This window comes from Mustela erminea, chromosome 1 (genome assembly GCF_009829155.1).
Source record: "Mustela erminea isolate mMusErm1 chromosome 1, mMusErm1.Pri, whole genome shotgun sequence".
Classification (NCBI taxonomy): domain Eukaryota; kingdom Metazoa; phylum Chordata; class Mammalia; order Carnivora; family Mustelidae; genus Mustela; species Mustela erminea.
The window spans coordinates 13,343,004-13,362,390 of NC_045614.1; the positions used below are offsets into that span (position 1 = coordinate 13,343,004).

The window sequence follows — 19,387 nt, forward strand, 5'->3', positions numbered from 1 at the left end:
TCAGGGCTAATGAAGTGAAGATAGGAGAAGGGAACTAAGTCTAGAGCCAGTTAGCAAAAAGTGCACTTGACAAGGCCCTCTGTAGTGCTGTGTGCCCCTGGCCTGTTGTCAGATCAACCCTATAAACCAGGGATCCACAAATATTTTTCAGTAAATATATCAGGGTCTGCACATCTTAGGATCTGTCACAGCTACTCTCCTTGCTCTCATAGTGCAAAAGTAGCCACAGATGATAGGTACACAAGTGGATGCGCCTGTGTTCCAATATTATTTTAGACACCGAAATTTGAATTTCAGAGATTTCACGTGTCACGAAATAGTCTTCTCTTTTGAAATTTTTCTATCTTTAAAAAATGTGAAGACCGTTATGAGTTCGCTAGTGGAGCTGGGCAAAAGCAAAGGGCAGGTCTCAGTTTGCTCAGTTGCACTATATAAGGAATTGGTTAGCATTTCAATTTTGGGAGTAAGATCCCAGAGCAAGTCCTACAAGGAGCCACGCCCCCTCGTGACATAATCAAGCCCCGCCCCTACAGGGGCGGAGCCTGCGCGTGCGCGGCCGGCCCTCGAGCGGGGGCGGGGCGGGCCGCGGCTCCGACTTCCAACATGGCGCACGCTGGCGGCGGCGGCGGCGGTGGCGGCGGCGGTGGCGGAGGTGGTGGCCCCGCGGGCCGGGGGTTGAGCGGCGCCCGCTGGGGTCGCTCGGGCTCCGCGGGCCACGAGAAACTGCCGGTGCACGTGAGTGCTGCCCCCACCTTCCCTCAGGAACCCTGTCGTCTGGCCCCCGGGCCGATGCCCCTCGCCCGGGCCCCGCCCGGCCCCGCCTCGGCCTCCACTCCGCACGGCGCCGGACCCCAGACCCCTGACCCCTTACCTCAGCTCCTCGGAGGCTCGGCCCGTTCCCCTCCCCACCAGGGACCCTTGTCCTCCGTCTCCTCCTCCGCCGACCCCCGCCCATCGGGACCCTCCCGCTCCCCGCAGGTGGAGGACGCCCTCACCTACCTGGACCAGGTGAAGATCCGCTTCGGCAGCGACCCTGCCACCTACAACGGCTTCCTGGAGATCATGAAGGAGTTCAAAAGCCAGAGGTACCCGCGGGACCCCTCCTCACCCCGGGGGGGCCGCCCTGGGCCGCGATCCGGCTGAGCGGAGTGGGAACCCCCCATCCCGGCTGCTTCTCCGCCCCAGTCGGGTGACCTTGCGCAGGTCGTGGAACCTCTCAGAGCCTCAGTTCTTTCTGAAGAACCGGAGTGGAGAGTACCCCCCTGTGGAGCTGTTGTGGGGATTCCTGGAAGAAGAGCAGGGATGGGGTGAGGAGAGAGCAAGAGAGAGAGAAGTCCGCAAGCAAGAGAGTCTGGTTCTGTCTTTACTCAAAATGATTTTTAAAGGAATTTTGTTCACCAAGGATCTTTTAAAATTAATTTTAATTTGTTTAAGCACTACATCAGAATGTTATTTGTCTTGAGTATTGAGTGTTTTGGCGCTCTCTCCCCCTTAAATCTTGTCAGCAAGCTGAGTGCCTCACCCAGGGGCACCCTTGTGCCTGGCCTGTTGGACAGTAATGCGCATAAAATGCTCTGTAAGGGGCCTGGCACATAGAAGGGATTTACAACACCTTGGCTGATTTTGTAGGCACACAGTCAGGAGGGTTAGAACTGAGTGGGGGACCTAGTTCTAACTAGGCATGATGGGGGAGATCATGCCATCCTCTGACAGGAGGCTCACTTAGGCTTAGAGTGGGCCAGCTGCTTGCCCAGACCAATCTTAGGGGCGGTCAGGACTAGACATGGGCACTCTGACTCTTAGATTCTCAGTGGTCACATCCCCAACCCGGCTGCTCCCCCCCCCCCCCCCCGCCCCCAACACACACACTCTGAGGAAACATGGCAGGGCTGGCCTGGTTTCCTTCCAGGAGAGACAAGCTAAAGCCTTGAGAGGGGTCTCCCCTACAGCCATAAGGGAGACCACTGGCATTGCTGTGCAACCCCTGCTTGCAGGGCCTTTGATATTTATGCCTTGCTGTCACTTGCTGGGATTAATGCCTGTGTCATAGTTCATCACCTTGCTTAGAGGGCCTCCTGCCACTACCTGGAGTCCTGGCCTTTCCCTTGGTCTCCTGGCATTTTCAGAACTGAGGGTGGGTGTGCTTGGAGTGTTTGGGGCAGATGTGCCATGCAAATGTCCTGTGGTTCTCGCTAGGAAGGCACAGGGAGCCCGAGCCTGGCAGCTGGGGAAGTAGATGACACATTGGCTGAATCACACTGGTCACGTTGCAGGGTGCTTTGTTGTCCTTCAAGAAGCTCATTAGGTGGCACTGCCAAGCGAGTTGGGAGTAGATTTGGCTTTCCATGTGCTCCCCAGGACACTTCTGCCCACTCTCCCTCTTTTTCCTTCCAGCATCGATACGCCTGGAGTCATCCGACGCGTGTCGCAGCTCTTCCACGAACACCCTGACCTCATTGTTGGATTCAACGCTTTCCTTCCCCTCGGGTACAGAATAGACATTCCCAAGAACGGCAAGTTAAACATACAGTCGCCTCTGTCTAGCCAGGTATGCCGCTCTGGTGGTCTGAGGGATGTGGTCCTGACACTTCAGCCCTGGTACTCAGTTACCTAGCTCAGGCAGCCCGTCTGTGTCTTACTGCCAGAAAGGCAGCGAAGATCCAATCTTTGTCTAGACACAGTGCTCGCTTCTAATGCAGGTCAAAATAGATCAGAGTCCCTACCCAGCCACCTGTTTACCCCACACCAATCCCTTTGGAGGATTCAGATCAAGAGTGGATGTGGTTGTTTGTGTCTGGGGGGCATTGTCTTAACAGTTCTATGTCCTGTCAAAATAACCACCCACCGTCATCAGGCTCTTACCCTGATGCTCTCCCTGTGAGCGCGCCAGGCAAGCCGCACTCGGACTCGGGCGTGGGGTCTCTCCGATCATCCCAGGTACCAGCCACGCAATAAAGCAGTTGAGATGTATGTGAGGATAGCCGTTTTGTCACTGCTGGGCTACATTTCGTTGCCAGTAGGGTCCTTGGCTCAGCTTCGGCTTGTGGCTTTGGTTCCTTCTGTCTCAGGTGGCAGCTTGCTGCTTCCTCTGTCCGTGCAGTCCCTTCTTGCCCAAGCCCACCAGACGCCCTGAGAAAACAGAAGTCTGTGTGAGCTTTACTCTTAACAAAGTAGCCACTGCCTTTCCTCCCCCTTGGCCCCGTTGCCGAAATGCTGTTGGGGGTGGGGCGGCTATCCAGTGCGCCTGGAGATGTGTGCAGCATCCCTGACTCCACCCACAAGGCCCTGGCCCCGCGATGGCAGCTGATGCATCCCCAGACATTGCCAGATGACTCCTAGGAACCACATCGCCCCCATCCAGAGCCCCTAGTCTCCGTGAACCAGCTCTTTCGGCCTCATCTGTCTCTGCTCCAGGGCTTTGGGTGTTAGCGGGGAATATTAAAAAAGCCTACCCCAGGAAGCGTTCTGTCCATTTGGCCTCTGATGAAGGAGATAGCGGTTTCCTATCAATGCAGGAGTCAAATTTGGAAGGAGAATGGCCAGAGGCAGTGTGACCGTGACCGCCCCCTCTCTCAGAGGGACCTGCATGTAAATTCTGCCTTCTCTCTATGCAAGGCAAGCTCCGCCACCAGCATGTTGCCTCATTAAAGCCAAGGAGAGCATCTCCGTTTTGAAAAGGAAATCGGAAGCGCGTGGCTGCTGACCTCCAAAGAGCTGCTTCCATTTCACATTTACAAGTGGAGCGCCACAATCCAGATGTAGGACTCGTTGCTCCAGAAGATCAGCAGCCTTAGTGGGGTTCACCTGCGGAACCATGGTGGCTGGGAAGAAGAGCAGGCTCCTTGGCAGCGGTGCGCAGGGCTGCGGGGCTGCGCTTGGACGAGTCAAGTCTGTACACGGGTGGGTCATGACCATCGCTCCCTAAGAAAGAGCCGAGGTCAGAGACCTCACTTGTGGAAATTGCCTTGCTCGGTCCCCAGCTGTTGGAGTAACTCAGCTTGCGGGGCTGGATCTCAACGCAGACTGCTCCGAGGTCTCATTTTCCGGTCAGTAGCCACAAGGCCCCTGCTGTTGTGCTCACTCCATGGAGACATGCTACGGACACAGCGAGACGGTACCAGCCCTGTCTCCCCCTGACTTCACCACACAGCCATGTGGTCTTGCCAAAGCCCCAAAGCCACGACGTCTAGGGCCCCTGTTTCCTGCTGCCCACTCCATTTCTGTCCACATCAGTTGACCTGCTGGTTTTCCTGCCCTGCTTTCAGCACTCCTTCCTGCCAGGCATAGACGAGATGTCCGGGAGTCCTTGGAGAGGCCACAGTAGCCCGAGAACTTCTCAGGCCTCCCTACGTGCCACGCCCCAGTGACTTTTGTTTTGTTTTGTTTTACTGGTTTTTCTAGCTTCTGTGTTTCGATGTACACCTTCGATGTTTTTTTTTTTTCATTTCTCATGTCCTGGTGAGTCCTATCAACTCCAGGCACCGAGGGAGTAGCTCTAAGGTACAGAGGAAGAGAAGTCAGGGGAGTCCCCGGCTGTGAGGAGCCCTTGGTGCAGGTTTCTCAGCATTGGCTCTGTTGCCCGTGGGACCAGATTGTTCTTTTCTGGAGCAGGCTGTCCTGTGCCCTGTATGGGGCTGAGCAGCAACCCCAGCCGCCTCTGCCCTACACCATGTGTCAACCTGGAAGTGTCTCCGCACATCGCTAAGTGCCCACTGCGGGACCGAATCAGCCTCACTGAGAACACAAGTCTAAGAGGAAGACAGACGTGTGCCATGATGTGGGGTGTGTGCCCCCAGGAAGGCCAGGGCGGCATGGTGGGAAGAATGTCCCCTTGCTGGGGTTACAGCCTTCTGAGTCAGCATCCTCTTGGAGCTGGTAAAGCGGGCCTCAGTTGTAACGTCACTCCCCAGAGGCCCCTCTGCTCCCACCCCCGGTTGTTCTCGTGTCACCCAGTTTTGTATATTGTAAAATGGCAAAGCTAGGGTTTGAAATTCAAAACCTGCTGTGTCTTGATCTGGCTTGCCCTGCAGACTGAGTCCGATCAGGCAGGACCCTTGTCTGGCTGCTTCACAACCGTGTCCCTCTTCTGGGGTGGTGTGTGGCAAGTGTTGGAGGAGCAAGACGCAGCGTGTCAGTGGGAAGGTGACGACTCTCAGCTCCGGGGTTCCGTTCAGAGCCACCCCTGCCTCCTGGGAGCCCGCCCCCTCAGGGTCGGCTGCAGCAGCAGCCAGCTTGAACACAGGTAAAGGTTAAACCCTTAGCTCGTACGATAAGTGACCCCTTTACATTCAGAGGCTGGCCTGCCATGGGGAGGGTCATCTGGAAGTTCAGTGAGTCCCTATTGGGTCACCTCTTGTATTTGTGTCTTAGTCCCTCACGGAGCAGGTGTCAACCACCTCTTCTGCTTCAGGCCGCGTTTTATCCAGAGTCCCTGCTCTTGGGCATGCGCACATCAAAGCAGGGACCCTCGAGATACAGGTAGACATGGGGCACCTGGGTGGCTCAGTGGGTCAAAGCCTCTGCCTTTGGCTCGGGTCGTGATCCCAAGGTCCTGGGATCAAGCCCCACATCAGGCTCTCTGCTCAGCAGGGAGCCTGCTTCCTCTCTCTCTGCCTGTCTCTGCCTACTTGTGATCTCTGTCTGTCAAAAAAAAAAAAAAAAAAAAAGATACAGGTAGAGAGACGAGAGATACATGAGGGACTTTAGTGAGGGAAGGGGGCCAGGGCTTGAGGGGCTGAGGGCAGAGGCCACGGGAGAGATCAGAACCCTGCCTGTGTCTTGGGGCAGGGGTTTCCCAGGCCAGGTCTGAAGGCCTGAGGTGATGAGTGAGTGCTTAAGAGACAGCCAGGGAGCCTGTGAGGTTGGGGGAGAGGGGGATACAGGGGTGAGTATAGGGGAGAGAGTCAGGAGTCTGGAACCTGTGGAGAGTTCCAGAAAGGCCACTCTGGCTGGGGTGCCAGAAGTGGACTGGGGGGCAAGAGAGGATCTGGGGGCCAGGGAGGGGTCCTTGGTGATCCAGGCAGTGGGCAGCGTTGTGGCCCTGGGGACTAGGAGTCTGTGAGAGTGGGAAGTGCAGGGAGATTCCAGGATGCCTCAGCCTCTGGGTGAAGGTGGCAGCACCTGCGGTGAGGGAGGCCTAGGAGCAGTGGGGGCAGCAGGGAAGCTGCTCTGCGTTTGGAATGTGCTCTTTGATGAGGGGTCTCACACGCATCCAGGTGGGGCTGCGGCCACTCAGAGGGTGGTCTGTGCAGGGTTGCTCCCTGGTGTCTAGTAGGACTATACCAGACTATGCCTGAATGAAGCCACTCCCGGCAGGCACAGATGAGAAAAATCTGGATTATTCTGGAAGGTTTAGAGCAGGGTTTGGCCCAGGAGCCAAAGCCAGCTTATATTTGTATGGAGAGTGGTTTTTACATATTCCAGAGATTATATTAAAAATGTTTTTAAATTGTGACAAGATTCATGGTAACATAAATGGATTTTTTTGTAACTGAAGTATATAATTCGGCGGGTTTGCGCATACTTACGTTATCTTACAACCATCCCCCCCTCAATCCCGGAACATTTTTATCACCCTGGAAAGAAACTGTATCTCACAGTTCTCCTCTCCCAGCAGCCCCTGGCAACCACTAATCCACTTTGTCTCTGCAGACTTGCCTGTTCTGGACATTTCGTTTCAGTGGAATCCTATGTAACTTCTTGGGTCTGGGTTCCTCCGCTCAGCGTCTCATGGTGTCAAGGTTCACCCTCACCGTGGCCTGTGTCCGAGCTACATTCCTTTCTGTAGTTGAAGAAATGTTCATCGCAGCGATGCTGCACGTGTGTTTATCCATTCCCGGTAGCCGTTTGAGTCGTTTGCATGGCTGTTGGCGATTCTTGGGTCCATACCTGAAAGCGGAGTTGCCGGGTCACGTGGTAACTATGTTTAACTTACAGAGGAACCGCCAGGCTGCTGGCCAGAGCAGCTGCCCCATTACCGTCGGGTCCTCGTTGCCAAGCCCTGGCCGTGCGGAGGCTTCTCCATCTTGTCCTCACGCTTCGGTCCAGGGTGTGGGAGAGGGGTACGCGGAGCTTGAAAATGCCCCCCGAGGAGGGGTGGGGAGCTCCAACGAGCTCTCAGCCTCCTCTGAAACAAATCTCCACCCCAGGGCTGCTCCCTCTCCCACCTCTCCCTGGCTCCTTCTAGCTCCTTCTGCTGCCAGGCCAGCACACCTGGAAGGAATGTGGTAATCAGCAAGACAGTCCCCAGAGGGCCTTAGGATGTATCCCACTGCCAGGGAGAGGTGGTGTTCAGAGTTGTAGCTGCTGTGGGTCTTTTGTGTCTCTGCTTGTCTTGCCTCAGATTTTTCTAGAACGTCTCTGTACCCACAGTTCAGGCTGAATTGTGCCCTCTCCCCAACCACCGCCCCCAATCCCAGTTCATATGTTGAAATCCTAACCTTCAGTACTCAGAATGTGATTGGTTTTTGAGACCTTCACAGAGGTCATTAAGGTAAAATGAGCCCCTTAGGGTGTCCCCTGATCCAGTCCGATGGGTGTCCTTACAAGAAGAGGAAATTTGGACACACGGACCGACCTGACCCTCCAGCAGAGGGACAAGCATGTGAGGACACAGAAGATGACTGCCCACAAGCCACCTCTGCTGAACCTTGATCTTGGACTTCAGCCTCCAGGACTGTGAGGAAATACATTTCTGTCGTGTAAGCTGCCCGGTCTGTGGTGTTTCCTTATGGCAGCCCGAGCACAGTAGTACACACCCACCATGGTGAGAGCGAGTGTGCCCAGCGAGTGCATCTGTCCTGATGACGGCCCTGCTCCTTTGTGCCTGCCGTTCCCCATCCTGCTGGAGCCTTCGGGTCTGAACTTGGTGCCCTGTGCCTTCCAAGCACGAATGGAAGCACCAAGCTGTTTGTTCCTTCATCCGTGCGTCTGATGATTCCCAGCAGTGGCTGGGGCCCACTCTGTTCCAAACACTGTTCTGGGCACCTGGGCTATGGCAGTGAACAGTGTGGATATTTGCCGTCTGGTCAGGGGTAGACAAGATGAAGACAAGATGAAGTGTGAGAAGGTGACATGTGCCACAGAGGAAGGTGGAACAAGAAAGGGGCTCGGCGTGCTGGCAAATGGAGGCCATTTTGGTTTGGTGCAGATCGTTCTGGAAGACTTGCTGAGAAGGTGCCCTCTAACAGACCCCTGGAGCTGTGCTGGAGGGTCCCTGGCCTGCTCCAGAACCAGCCCCTGTGTGTGTTGGACCCGCAGGATACTGCGGGAGGTGGGGGGCACCCCTGACAGCCCAGTTGTGGTTTGCAGGGAGTCATTAGAACCACACATGAAGTTTCAGTTTAGAAACAAACACCCCCTCCTTCAGGGACAGTGGGGTCAGTCCCACGCCAGATCAGAATTCAGGGTGTCTAGGAGAGAGAAGTGTGTGTCTGTTTTCTGTCTTTGTGTGGCTAGAAAAGACTGCAGAGGGAGGGCAAGCACGATGACCAGTCAGCGCCTGTCTCTTCTCTCCGGTGGCTACCCCTGATTTAGCACTGCGAGTCCCATGGTCCTGGACAACCTGGTTGGTGGTGGCCCCACTCACCTCCAGGGTCCTCACTTGGCCTGGCACTGCTGACAGCAGGAGCCCCAAACTCCACTCCAGGAGGATTAAACAATCCACTTGCCGTGTATTTCTACCGTCTGCTCATTTTTCAAGGTGTTGGGTATCATTCAAACTTCATGGTCTTGGATCAGGGGGAGGTGGGCTGGTGAGACTCCCCCAGGACAGTGCAGACACACAGTGTGGTGAGGGAGGCGTCATCTGCCTGTGTGTGTGTGTGTGTGACCACCCCCCCAACTTCCCTCCCTCCAGACCCCCACAAGGAACGTTCTCCTGCATCTCATTAAAAACCTTGGCTCTGTGCTGGGTGCCGCTTGCTCCCAGGTGGGCCAGGGCTCTGTCCAGCATTTCTCACATCTGTTCTCGGGGTCAGGACTGCCAATAACTCACTGTCGTGCCGTTGTCAGGAGAATTCGCACAACCACAGCGACTGTGCGGAGAACTTCAAGCCGCAGATGCTGTATAAGGAGGACAAGCCCCAGGTGCCCTTGGAGTCGGATTCCGTGGAGTTCAACAACGCCATCAGCTACGTGAACAAGATTAAGACCCGTTTTCTAGACCACCCAGAGATCTATAGGTCATTCCTGGAGATACTGCACACTTACCAGGTAAGAGGCCCACGTGACCCTGGCCGGGTGCCGGTGGCGCCAGCCCACTTTCAGGGTGCGTCGGTGGCATTCACATTTTCTGGTCTGAATTCATGAAATCCTGTACAATTCCGATGCGCTTTTTATTTAGCCTGTTTGTTTTTTCTTTACTGTGATAAATTGTACATGACCCGAAACTTACATTTTAACCCTTTTTAAGCCTTGGCATTAAGTACTTTCACATTGTGCAACCTTCCCTACCATCCACCCCCAAAACTTGTTCATCGTGCAAAACCGAGACTCCATCCCCATGAGACAGTAGCTCCCCCAGCCCCTGGCACCCACCATCCCACTTCCTGTCTCTCTGAATTTGACAACTCGAGGGACCTCCTATAAGTGGAAGCATACAGTACTTGTCTCTTTGTGTCTGGATTCTTTCACTCACGGTGATGTCCTCAGGGTTCATCCAGGCTGTATCCTGGGCCAGAACATCCTTCCTTTTTAAGGCTGGAGAACATTCTGTGGCGTGCATGTACCACGTGTGTTTATCTGTTCCTCCACGGGTGGGCACCAGGGTTGCTCCCATGATTTTGGCTCTTGGGAATAATGCTTCTGTGAACACGGGCATCCAAATACCTGTTGGAGTTTGGTTTTTTCAGGATTTTAATTTGCTCTGTGAGGCACCCCTGCATCCCAGGAAGTACTAGGAAACGCACGGTACGGGGATTTAAAAAGAACCTGAGAAGATGGTCTTCTCTTTGTAAGATGGCTTCGCCGGTGTTTTGATAACACAGCAGCCCTCTGTTGATGCTGATTACAAGTGGATTACAAGTGGGCTCCATGCCAGGCAGTGGGGCAGCAAAGATGAATGGTTGCTGCTTAGTTCAGTCTGGCGGTGGAAGAGACTTAAGAGGGGTGGGTTGGGAAGAAAGGGAAGCGGGTAGAAGTCTGCCCAGATTGCCAGCCCTCACCGCGGACTGCAGGGTGTCAGGAAGGGCAGCGTTGGCCTGAGTCCCGAGAAATCAGGCAGAGCCATCAGGCAGATGAGTATAGACAAAGGGTGGACTTTCTTTAGTGCTGGGAACATCCTGTGCAAAGTCCCAGGGGTCAGAGTAGACAGCCAGCTTCCGGGGACCTGAGGAAGGGGAGGGCAATATTATGGGCCCTTGATGGGTCGTCTCATTCCCTTTACAGCCGTGGAGTGGGAAGCCCGAGCTGTGTGCTCGAGTCCCAGCTCCACCACCTCATGCTCTGTCACATTCTCCGGTGTGAAGCTGACAGGGACTTACTTCTAAAGTTGACAGGGACTTCCATCCTGAGTTCCTGTCCTCCTAACCTGGGTCCCCTTTGGTCCTCATCTTGGTGCTTTAAGCTCTGGATTAGGCCATCTTCCTTCAACTTTTGGGGTCTTTCTGACTCTGGGTGGACAAGTCCCTTGTCCCAGTACTCCCTTTCCTTCCCCCGTCACCCTGTTTCTTTCAAGGCCCACCACCAGCTCCACACTCCCTGCGCCCTGTCCGCAAAAAAGGGCCTTCTTCTCCCTTGTACTGACCTTGTACTTCCCCGGCCTTTGTTTGAGGACATGCAAGGACTGAGGCCAGACCATTCCATGACTCTGCCCCTGCCATCCTCCCCTCTATACTCCCTTGTAAGCCCCATCCCTGGCCAGGGCTCAGGCTGTGTTGTGGGGTGGGACGAGAACAGAGCGTGCCGGGCACCCCAAGCTGTTAGCAGGGTGGTGGACTGGGTTCCTTTCTCCTAGTGATAGCAGGCATGGGCTCTGCCAGCCCATTTTTTGTTTCGTGAGTCGTCCCTCAGTCTCCTCCACAGTGGGATGCCTGAAGGTCAGCAGCCTGGTGTGCCTCTATCCTTGGCTAACTGCTCATTTTCCCTTTCCTGAATTGGCAGAAGGAGCAACTGAGCACAAAGGGGCGGCCTTTCCGAGGCATGTCCGAAGAGGAAGTGTTTACCGAGGTAGCCAACCTCTTCCGGGGCCAGGAGGACCTGCTGTCCGAGTTTGGACAGTTCCTGCCTGAAGCCAAGCGGTCCCTGGTGAGTATAGAGGGCCCACCCTGGCCTGAGGGCCACCTTCCTCTCAGCTGGGACCCTGTTTCTCAGTGCAGCCCCGAAGACCAGGCTGGGCTTATTTGTGCCCGGGACATGTGGCTTCCCCCAGAAGCCACACAGCGTGCAGACACCCCTAGGCCCCCTGTGCAGGCTCACCGCCACGTCCTGTTGGAGCAGATCCTGAGGGGGGCTCCTCTTTCAGACAGTGTTCGGGGGGGTGAGGGCCAGCTGGGAGGAGACCTGTCTGTAACCAGTGCCCTGTGGGAACGTGCCTGTCGGGCACTGTGAGGCTTGCCAGTGAGGGCAGAGAGGATGAGGAGGGGTCTGGGGTAGGGGGGTCGAGGGTGCAGGCTGCATCCTCAGCCTCGTGCTCCCCACCATCATGGCCTGAGGCCTGCTGGGTTGTGCTTTCCATGTCCTTTCCCTTGTGTTTTCTCCATAAGGCTTTCTTAGAAGTAGAAGCGAAATTCACATAACATGAAACACACCATGAAAGGATAAAGGGTATAGGTCAGCGGCATTTGGTACATTCACCGTGTTGTGCAGCCAGCACTTCTGTCTAGTTCCACACCGTTTTCATCACCGTAAAGGAGACCCTGTCCCTGGGAGCAGTCACTCTCCATTCCCCCTCCCCTAGTCCCTGGCAGCCATGAATCTGCACCTGTTCTCCACAGGTGACACACGGGGGATCCTACACCAAGTGGCCTTAGTGACTGGCCTTCACTTAGCGGGCTGTTGGAGGGTTCACCCGCGGCATGGCATGCATCGGCATCACGTTCCTTTTCATGGCCGAGTCCTCCGCCGCTGTGCAGACGGACCACAATTTGCATATCCTGCCATCCATTTGCGTTCATTTGGGTGGTTTCTTCTTGGTGGTTGTGGGTGAGCCTGCTGTGAATGTTCGTGCGGGAGGGTGTGTTGGAGTCCGTGTTTCCAGGTCTTTGGAGTCTGTACCTAGGAGTGGAATTGCTGAGTCAACGGGTGACTGTGTTTCACTTGTTGAGGAAGTGCCGGACTGTTTCACAGCAGCTGCGCCATCTTCTGTTCTCACCAGCAGGGTGCTCCACAGTGTCACCGACGCTGGGTGTTTGGGTCTGTTTTTCAGTTATGGCCTTGTCGTTGTGAAGTTGTATCTCATTGTGGTTTGGATCTCCATTTCCCTGATGACTAAGGATACTGAGCATCTTATATGCCTTTTGGCCTTTTGTGTATCTTCTTTGGAGAAATGTCTCTCCTTTGCCTATTTTTTAGTTTATCTTTTTATTATTAAGCTGTAAGTGTTTTATATATATATATCTGGATACCAGGCTCTTATTAAAATTTTTTCTCCTTTTTGTAGGTTGTCTTTTCATTTCCAGTGTCCTTCAACATACACAGGTTTTTAGTTCTGATCAAATCCAGTTACCTGTTTTTTCTTTTGTTGCTTATGCTTTTAGTGTCTCAGAATCTCCGCCAGATCTGAGGACAGGAAGGTTTCCTCCTGTATTTTCCTCTAAAAGTTTCTATATTTTAGCTTTCATAGTTAGGTCATTGGTGCATTTTGATTTAATTTTTTTGTGTGTATGGTGTGAGGTAGGGATCCAACTCCATTCTTTCCTGAGGGGGGAGCCAGTCTTCCCAGCACAGTTTATTGAAACGACTTTTCTGTTCCCGTTGAATGGTCCTCGCACCATTGTTGAAAACCAGTTGAGCATAGTTGTATGGATTTATTTCTGGACTGTTCAGTTCCAATCCATCGACCAACCCCCACATGTCTCTTCTGAGGGCAGCACCACACTGTCTGGATTACTGTAACTTTGCCCTAAGTTCAGAATGCAATTTGAGTTGTGTTCTTTTTCAAGATTATTTTAGCTAGTCAGGGCCCCTTGGAATTCCATATAAACTTGAAGATCAGCTTTTCCATTTCTGCAAAAAAAGGAAAAAAAAGCCATTGGGATTTTGATAGGGATTGCCTTGAATCTTTAGATTGCTTTGGGGAATATTGCCATCTTGATAATGTTAAGTCTTCTGATCCGTGAGCATGAGGTTTCTTTGCATTTATTTAAATCTTTAATTTCTTTGAGCAACATTCGTGGTTTTTGATGTACTTATCTTGCACCTCTTAGGTTACATTTATCCCAAATATCTTATTCTTTTTTTTTCTTAATTTCATTTTTGGATTGTGCATCATGAGTGTATACAAATACCACTGATTTTTGTGTGTTTTGCTTCCTGCGACTTTGCTGAGTCTGTTTATCAGCTTTAATAGCCTTTGTATATTCACGAGGATTTTTTTATATGCATGTTACCATGCCATCTGCTAATAGAGATGGTTTTCTTTCTTTTCCATTGTGAATGCCTTTTCGTTCCTTGTCTTGGCCTAATCGCTGAAGTGGAGCCTTTATTACTGAGCTGAATAGAAGTGGTGAGAGGAGGCATTCTTGTCTTGTTCCTAATCTTAGGGGAAAAGCTTTCCATCTTCCACCTGAGTGTTCTGGGAGCTATGGGCTTTTTGTAAACACCCCTTTGTCAGATGGAAGAAACACGCTTCTATTCGAGTTTATTGGCTACTCCTTTTCCTCCTTTTGTTCCTCTCTGCTTTGGATGGTGGCTTGGGTCCTGTGCACACGAGCGGTCCTCCCCCACTAACGCCGGCCCAAGTGCATCACTACCACCTCTCCTGGTTCTGCTTCTAAAGGAAGATGCGGTGGGGGGGGTGGGCAGGGCTGGGGAGCAGCAGGAGAGGCTTGGTGGGTGTGTACAGGGGTCTGGGTTTGGATCATCAAGAATCACTTGGCCTTCCAGCGCCCATCAATGCCACCCAAGTCAGGATGCCACCTGGAAATACTTCCTGACTCAAAATCAGAGAAGCTCTGTCTCTCTCCGTAGGGTTGACGTCTGGTCCTGGAGCTGTCGCCTGTCCCTTTACCCTGCCTGGAGTTTTGTATGTCCTCTGGGGCTGGAGGGCTAGGCAGGGCCCCGGGAGCACACAGCCCAGGCTGAGACACTCACTCCGTATCCGCATGCGCTCAGGAGGGCTTGAGCCAATGCCCTCACTCATGTCCCAGGCCTGGTTTCCTTCTCTTTCACATGGGGATAAAGGCCTTCCTGCTCCGACTCGGCAAGCCGTCATCCTCTAAGCGCTTTTGCGTGCAGCCCAGCACGTGTGCAATGCTCCAGAAAGAACAGCTGGGAATGTTCAGGAAAAGCAGGTGGAGGATCCAGATGGATTGTCCCCATCCCCTCCTAGTGCCAGTGTTGTCCATTCCCCCCTTGCCCTCCCCGAGTGTCCACCCAAGTGGCAAGGCCTCCCTCTGCTTCCCCAGGACCAGTCAGCCTGTGGGAGGCCCCTGGGGAGTACCTGGGGAGAGCTGAGCAAAGCCCTAGTGTGGATTTCCCGACCCCCTCCCTGGGGGGGCAGGGAGCTCACCTCCACCAGAGGTGGCTGCACTTCCAGCTGAGCCTAACTCCTCATGTCCCCACGCTCACGTCCACTCTCAGCCCCCTTCCCTTCCAAACCCAGCCCCGAAGCACAGTGTCCCTCCTTGGGCTTGGCCTCCTTTTCCCAAATAATGTTCTGTGCCGTCCTGGCATCACTCCCATTTCTTTCTCTGCTTGCCAGAGAGCCTCCTTGCAGGCTCCAGGGTCACAGAGACGAGGAGCGGAGGACTCTCACTGCCTCCTGCCTGCCACGCACCCTTGTGTGGGTTGCGGGCCCTCAGGCCTCCCTCCGTGTCCCCCAGGAGCTGGAGCTGCATGGCGCCACATGCTGCCTGGCCCTGACTGTGAGAGGAGGAACTGAGGCTCAGGGAGGTGACCTGCTAGGGCCCCTCAGCCATGCACCCTTGCTCCGACGGCTGCCCACCCCCACCTCCTGTCCAGGCAGGGCTGCAATCTCCGGCCTCCTTGGGGTGTGGAGAAAGGACACGCTGCTGGCCCCTGATCCCTGCCAAAGAGGGGAAAGCTGTCCTGAACTTGGCCGGGCCTGTCTTTCCCCGGGGGGCTGCCCATCTCCCATGCTGGGATGTAAGAGGTAGATCCAAGGGCACCACGGTCAGACAAGCCCCAAACACGCCATCCCAGCTGCAGCCTCTGGTGGTGCTCTTTTCCTGAGCCCAGTCAGCAGTGGTTGGCCTGGGTGAGGCGAGCGCAGAGCACCTTCCGCCACAGCTGTGGGGGGCCGTGTACAGCAGATACTCAGGCTTGGGAGCTCTGCGGGGCCTGCTCCAAGGGCAGCCTTACTTAATTCCCTCTGGAGTTTTCCTATCAGTGGTGGCCAGGGTGCCGCAGGAGGGGCAGCTGGGGCCGCCTATTCTCTGATTGCTGTGGTCGCTGCGCCCCCTGCTGGACACCCTGCACTTGCGAGGCTGGACCCTGGCAGAGCCGGCCCAGGAAAAACAGGGGTCTCCCTCAGAAAAGCTCCCACCGCTCAGTTTCTCGAAGTAGCGCCTGTTACCAGTTCAGCAGAGTGCGTTGACTGGAGCATCTTGGACGTTTTAAGCGATTGGATCAATTTTTTTTAAATTGATTTTAATTTTTAAATTTTTAAAACACATAGAATCTGTTGTATAATTTGAGCTTTTTTTCACTGCCCTTTATATTAAAACTTGAAGTTCTATTAAAACAGCAGGAAAAAGGGACATCGGGGGGCTCAGTCGGTTTAGCATCTGCCTTCGGCTCAGATCATGATCCTGGGGTCCTAGGATCGAGCCCTGCGTCGGGCTCCCTGCTCAGCAGAGACTCTGCTTCTCCTCTGCCTGCAGCTCCCCTTGCTTGTGCTCACCTTTTCTCTCTCTGGCAAATAAATAAAATCTTAAAAAAAAAAAGTAGGAAAAAGAAACCAAAGATGAAATTTGATACTGTCCTAATTAAACATGACCACTTGGCCTAAGTCGGAGTTGACAAACTTTTTTGCTTTGTAGAGGGCCTGATGGTAAGTGCCTTAGGCTTTGCAGCCATCGGATCTCTGTTACAAAGACTTGGCTGCATAGTTATGGTGGGATAGCCCCTTTGGCTTGTGGGCATGGCTATGTGCCAATAAAACTTTATTTACGATAACGGGCCCAGCATGGTGAATATGTCAGCCCCTGCCCAAAGGGTCTTTGAGGGTCCATCTAGCTCACACGTTTACAAGTGGGGACATGGAATCATAAAAAGTAAGAACTGTCAGAAGTGTCAGGGAAACAGATAATCTGAGTATCCAGGTCTCTCCCTTCATCAACATGGACATCTCAAGAGCCAGAGTCGCCTCACATGCAGACAGGGTCCCAGGCTGTGGTAGGCAGCATTCACTGGAGCCATGGGCCGAGCCCGAGGTGGTTTTGCACACTCATATACACCAAGAGCCAGTACTGAGGGGCCCAGCTGTATCTCTCCAACACTAATCACCCCCCGTGTTTGTGTTCTTAGTTCACAGGAAATGGGCCATGCGAAATGAACAGTGTCCATAAGAGTGAGCATGAGAAGAACCTGGAACACAGCAAAAAGCGCTCTCGGCCCTCACTTCTCCGTCCAGTATCTGCACCAGCCAAGGTAACCGTCAGCTATGCACATAGATGTCCCCCTCTGTGGACCCCCAGCAGCCTCCCCTCTCTGTAGATGACCTAGGGAGCAGTGTGCAGGAGCTGTAATACTAGTTGGCTTTCTACCCTGAAGAAGAGCTTTTTCTTCGTCTCTCTTTATTGGGTGACCTACTCTGGGTTGTAATCCGTGACTTGTTCATCTTGGCGTCTAAACTGGCTCAGATTTGGCCGGTGGAACCCCTTCGAGCTGGCTTCTGTGTCCTCTAGACATAGGCCTTGCATTGGGAGATGGTTTTATAGGGTCTTCAGTGCCTCAAGCAAGCAGCCAAGTTCTGGTCTGAGTCCAACTTAGAGACAAAACTCTTCACAGAGATTTAAAACCATAGTTTCTCTGGGTTCATCTTGTTCTCGTCCTGTTCTTGCCCCTGCCACCACTGTCACAGCTTACAGGACAAAACAGGCAGGGGGAGAGGTTTCTGATCCTTCTTCAAGGGATACCACTCCCTTCCTCTCCCAACGTCATAAGGTTCCTGCCTAATACCAAAGCCCTAAACTGCCGAAATTTAGAGCCCAGCACGGAGCCTGAGGGGGATGGTCCCGAGATTTCCTCCACAGGGGTCCCGGGCAGACCCCAGCCAGTCCCTCGGGCCTTCACAGCACAGAGTTTCTCTCCACAGAAGAAAATGAAACTCCGAGGTACCAAAGACCTGTCCATTGCTGCCGTGGGGAAGTACGGCACCCTGCAGGAGTTCTCCTTCTTCGACAAGGTGAGCCGTCGAGGCTGGCCTCAACTGCTCGGTGTGCAGGACGGGAGCGCCTGGGGAGGGACCTGGTAGGCTGGGCAGTGGCTGGGGCAGGCTGGGGACAAGGGGCTGGCACCAGCTCGCACGGTGGGAGGCGGTGCCGGCAGGAGGCAACAGAGCTTGGGGCCCACGCAGATCTGAAGGCACACTTTGGTCTCCCCGAAGCTGTGTGACTCTTCTAAAGGCCGGTGGCTGTGGGGCTCCCGCCCGGGGTCAGTAGCTAGTTGACTCCAATAGCTAACAGGAGCCAGCGAGCTAGTCTCACGCACATTCCCTCCAGGCTGTGAATTAGTTGTCTGGAGACCATTGCCCTGCTGACCGCAGCCCGTCACTTGAGAGCACGTGCCTCGGTGACTCCGTGTTCACCTAGTGGGGCCTGAGCCAAGTGAGGGCAGGGGGTGAGGAGTGCGGGTGGGGCTGGCCCTCGAGGGTCCCCTCATCTGCTCTCCCCGCAGGTGCGCAGGGTGCTGAAGAGCCAGGAGGTCTACGAGAACTTCCTGCGCTGCATCGCGCTCTTCAACCAGGAGCTCGTGTCCGGCTCCGAGCTCCTCCAGCTCGTCAGCCCGTTTCTGGGGTGAGTGACCCTTCCCAGGGCTTCCACGCAGGTGTGTGTCCGTAAGCTCTGTCTACCCTTCTGTTGCTTGTTGCTTGTGGAAAACGGTAAATGCTTTCTTTGATTTCTGTTTGTAAATTGCTGTGGTGGTGGAGGCCATTCTAGATTGAGCCGCAGTAGAGAGAGAAAGAACACAGACAGGTCCTGGCCTGTTCTCCCACCGTGGCGGCCCGGATGCTGACGCTGCAGAGTCCGCCCGTCTTGTCAGGTTTTCCCCTTGCGTGCAGCTCCATCCCCTGCGAAGTTCCTGCGTCCACCCCATCGGTCAAGATACGGCTTCAGCAGCACAGGGATGCTTGTGTTGACCTATAATAGCCACACCCACGTCCGTCCGTCCTGCGTGCCACCCGGATCTGGGTCCCACACCCCTGGCAAACCTCTGATCTGCGCTCCAGCTCTGAAACTTACCCAACGGAAGTGTTCTGTGGGAGGAATCACACCATACATAACTGTCGTGGACTGGGTTTTCTTCACCCAGAATAATCCTCTAGAGATTCCCTTTGATATGTGCTTTTAAAAATTCTGCCAATCAGAAACTGCCAGGAAAAAAGAAGCAGCCACTCGGCACCCCTGCGGGCCAGAGAGAAGCCGTGGTCACCTGGTCAGCGGCCTGCTGCCAGTAGCCTGTGCCGTGGGGTGTGAGCACGTGGACAGACCCCGGGGGCTGGGGCGGCTGCTGGGGGTGCAGAAGTTTTCCGGGAGGCAGATGCATGGGCACCGTGCGCTCTAAGAAGGGAGAGGCCCCAGCACCACCTCCTGCTCCTCAGCTCTCACATGTCGGACGAGTTTCTTAGACAGTCTTAGTTTTCCTGTTGTGAAATGGGGATTTCTAGAGCTACCACACACAGCTTCAGAGTGCTGCAAGCGGGCCCTACACGTAAGACCTTCAAAACAGTGTCTGGAATGTGGTGCGTGCATGGTATGTAATGACTGCGTAGGAGCTTTATTCAGCCCTAAAGTCATCCCCAGGGACAGGTGCTTCCTGACCCCTTTACTGTTAATTAAGAAAAGTTTTTTAAGTTTTATTTTTAAATATAAAATAAAGCACAGGTCCAGGAATCCGAATGACGGATGACTTCAGTCATTTTTAGGCAAAGCCCCTTGTGCCCACCACCCAAGTCCCACACGGACCTTCGCCACCCCCAGGGAGCCCCTTCCTGTGCCGTCACATCATGCTCCCTCCCCCCTCAAAAGGATCCCTTGGAAGTGAG

At 54.1% G+C, this 19,387-nt stretch overlaps 1 protein-coding gene across 1 annotated transcript in view; it reads left to right on the plus strand.

The window, feature by feature from the left end:
* Positions 1 to 580: 580 nt before the first annotated feature.
* The window catches only part of SIN3B (SIN3 transcription regulator family member B), a 34,439-nt gene continuing 15,632 nt past the window's right edge, over positions 581 to 19,387 (plus strand). The window contains 9 exon segments of the mRNA XM_032314804.1: positions 581 to 735; positions 979 to 1,085; positions 2,395 to 2,548; positions 8,858 to 8,929; positions 9,013 to 9,213; positions 11,101 to 11,244; positions 16,648 to 16,770; positions 17,438 to 17,527; positions 18,019 to 18,137. Coding sequence (XP_032170695.1) covers positions 604 to 735; positions 979 to 1,085; positions 2,395 to 2,548; positions 8,858 to 8,929; positions 9,013 to 9,213; positions 11,101 to 11,244; positions 16,648 to 16,770; positions 17,438 to 17,527; positions 18,019 to 18,137 — 1,142 coding nt within the window. The 5' untranslated portion in view covers positions 581 to 603.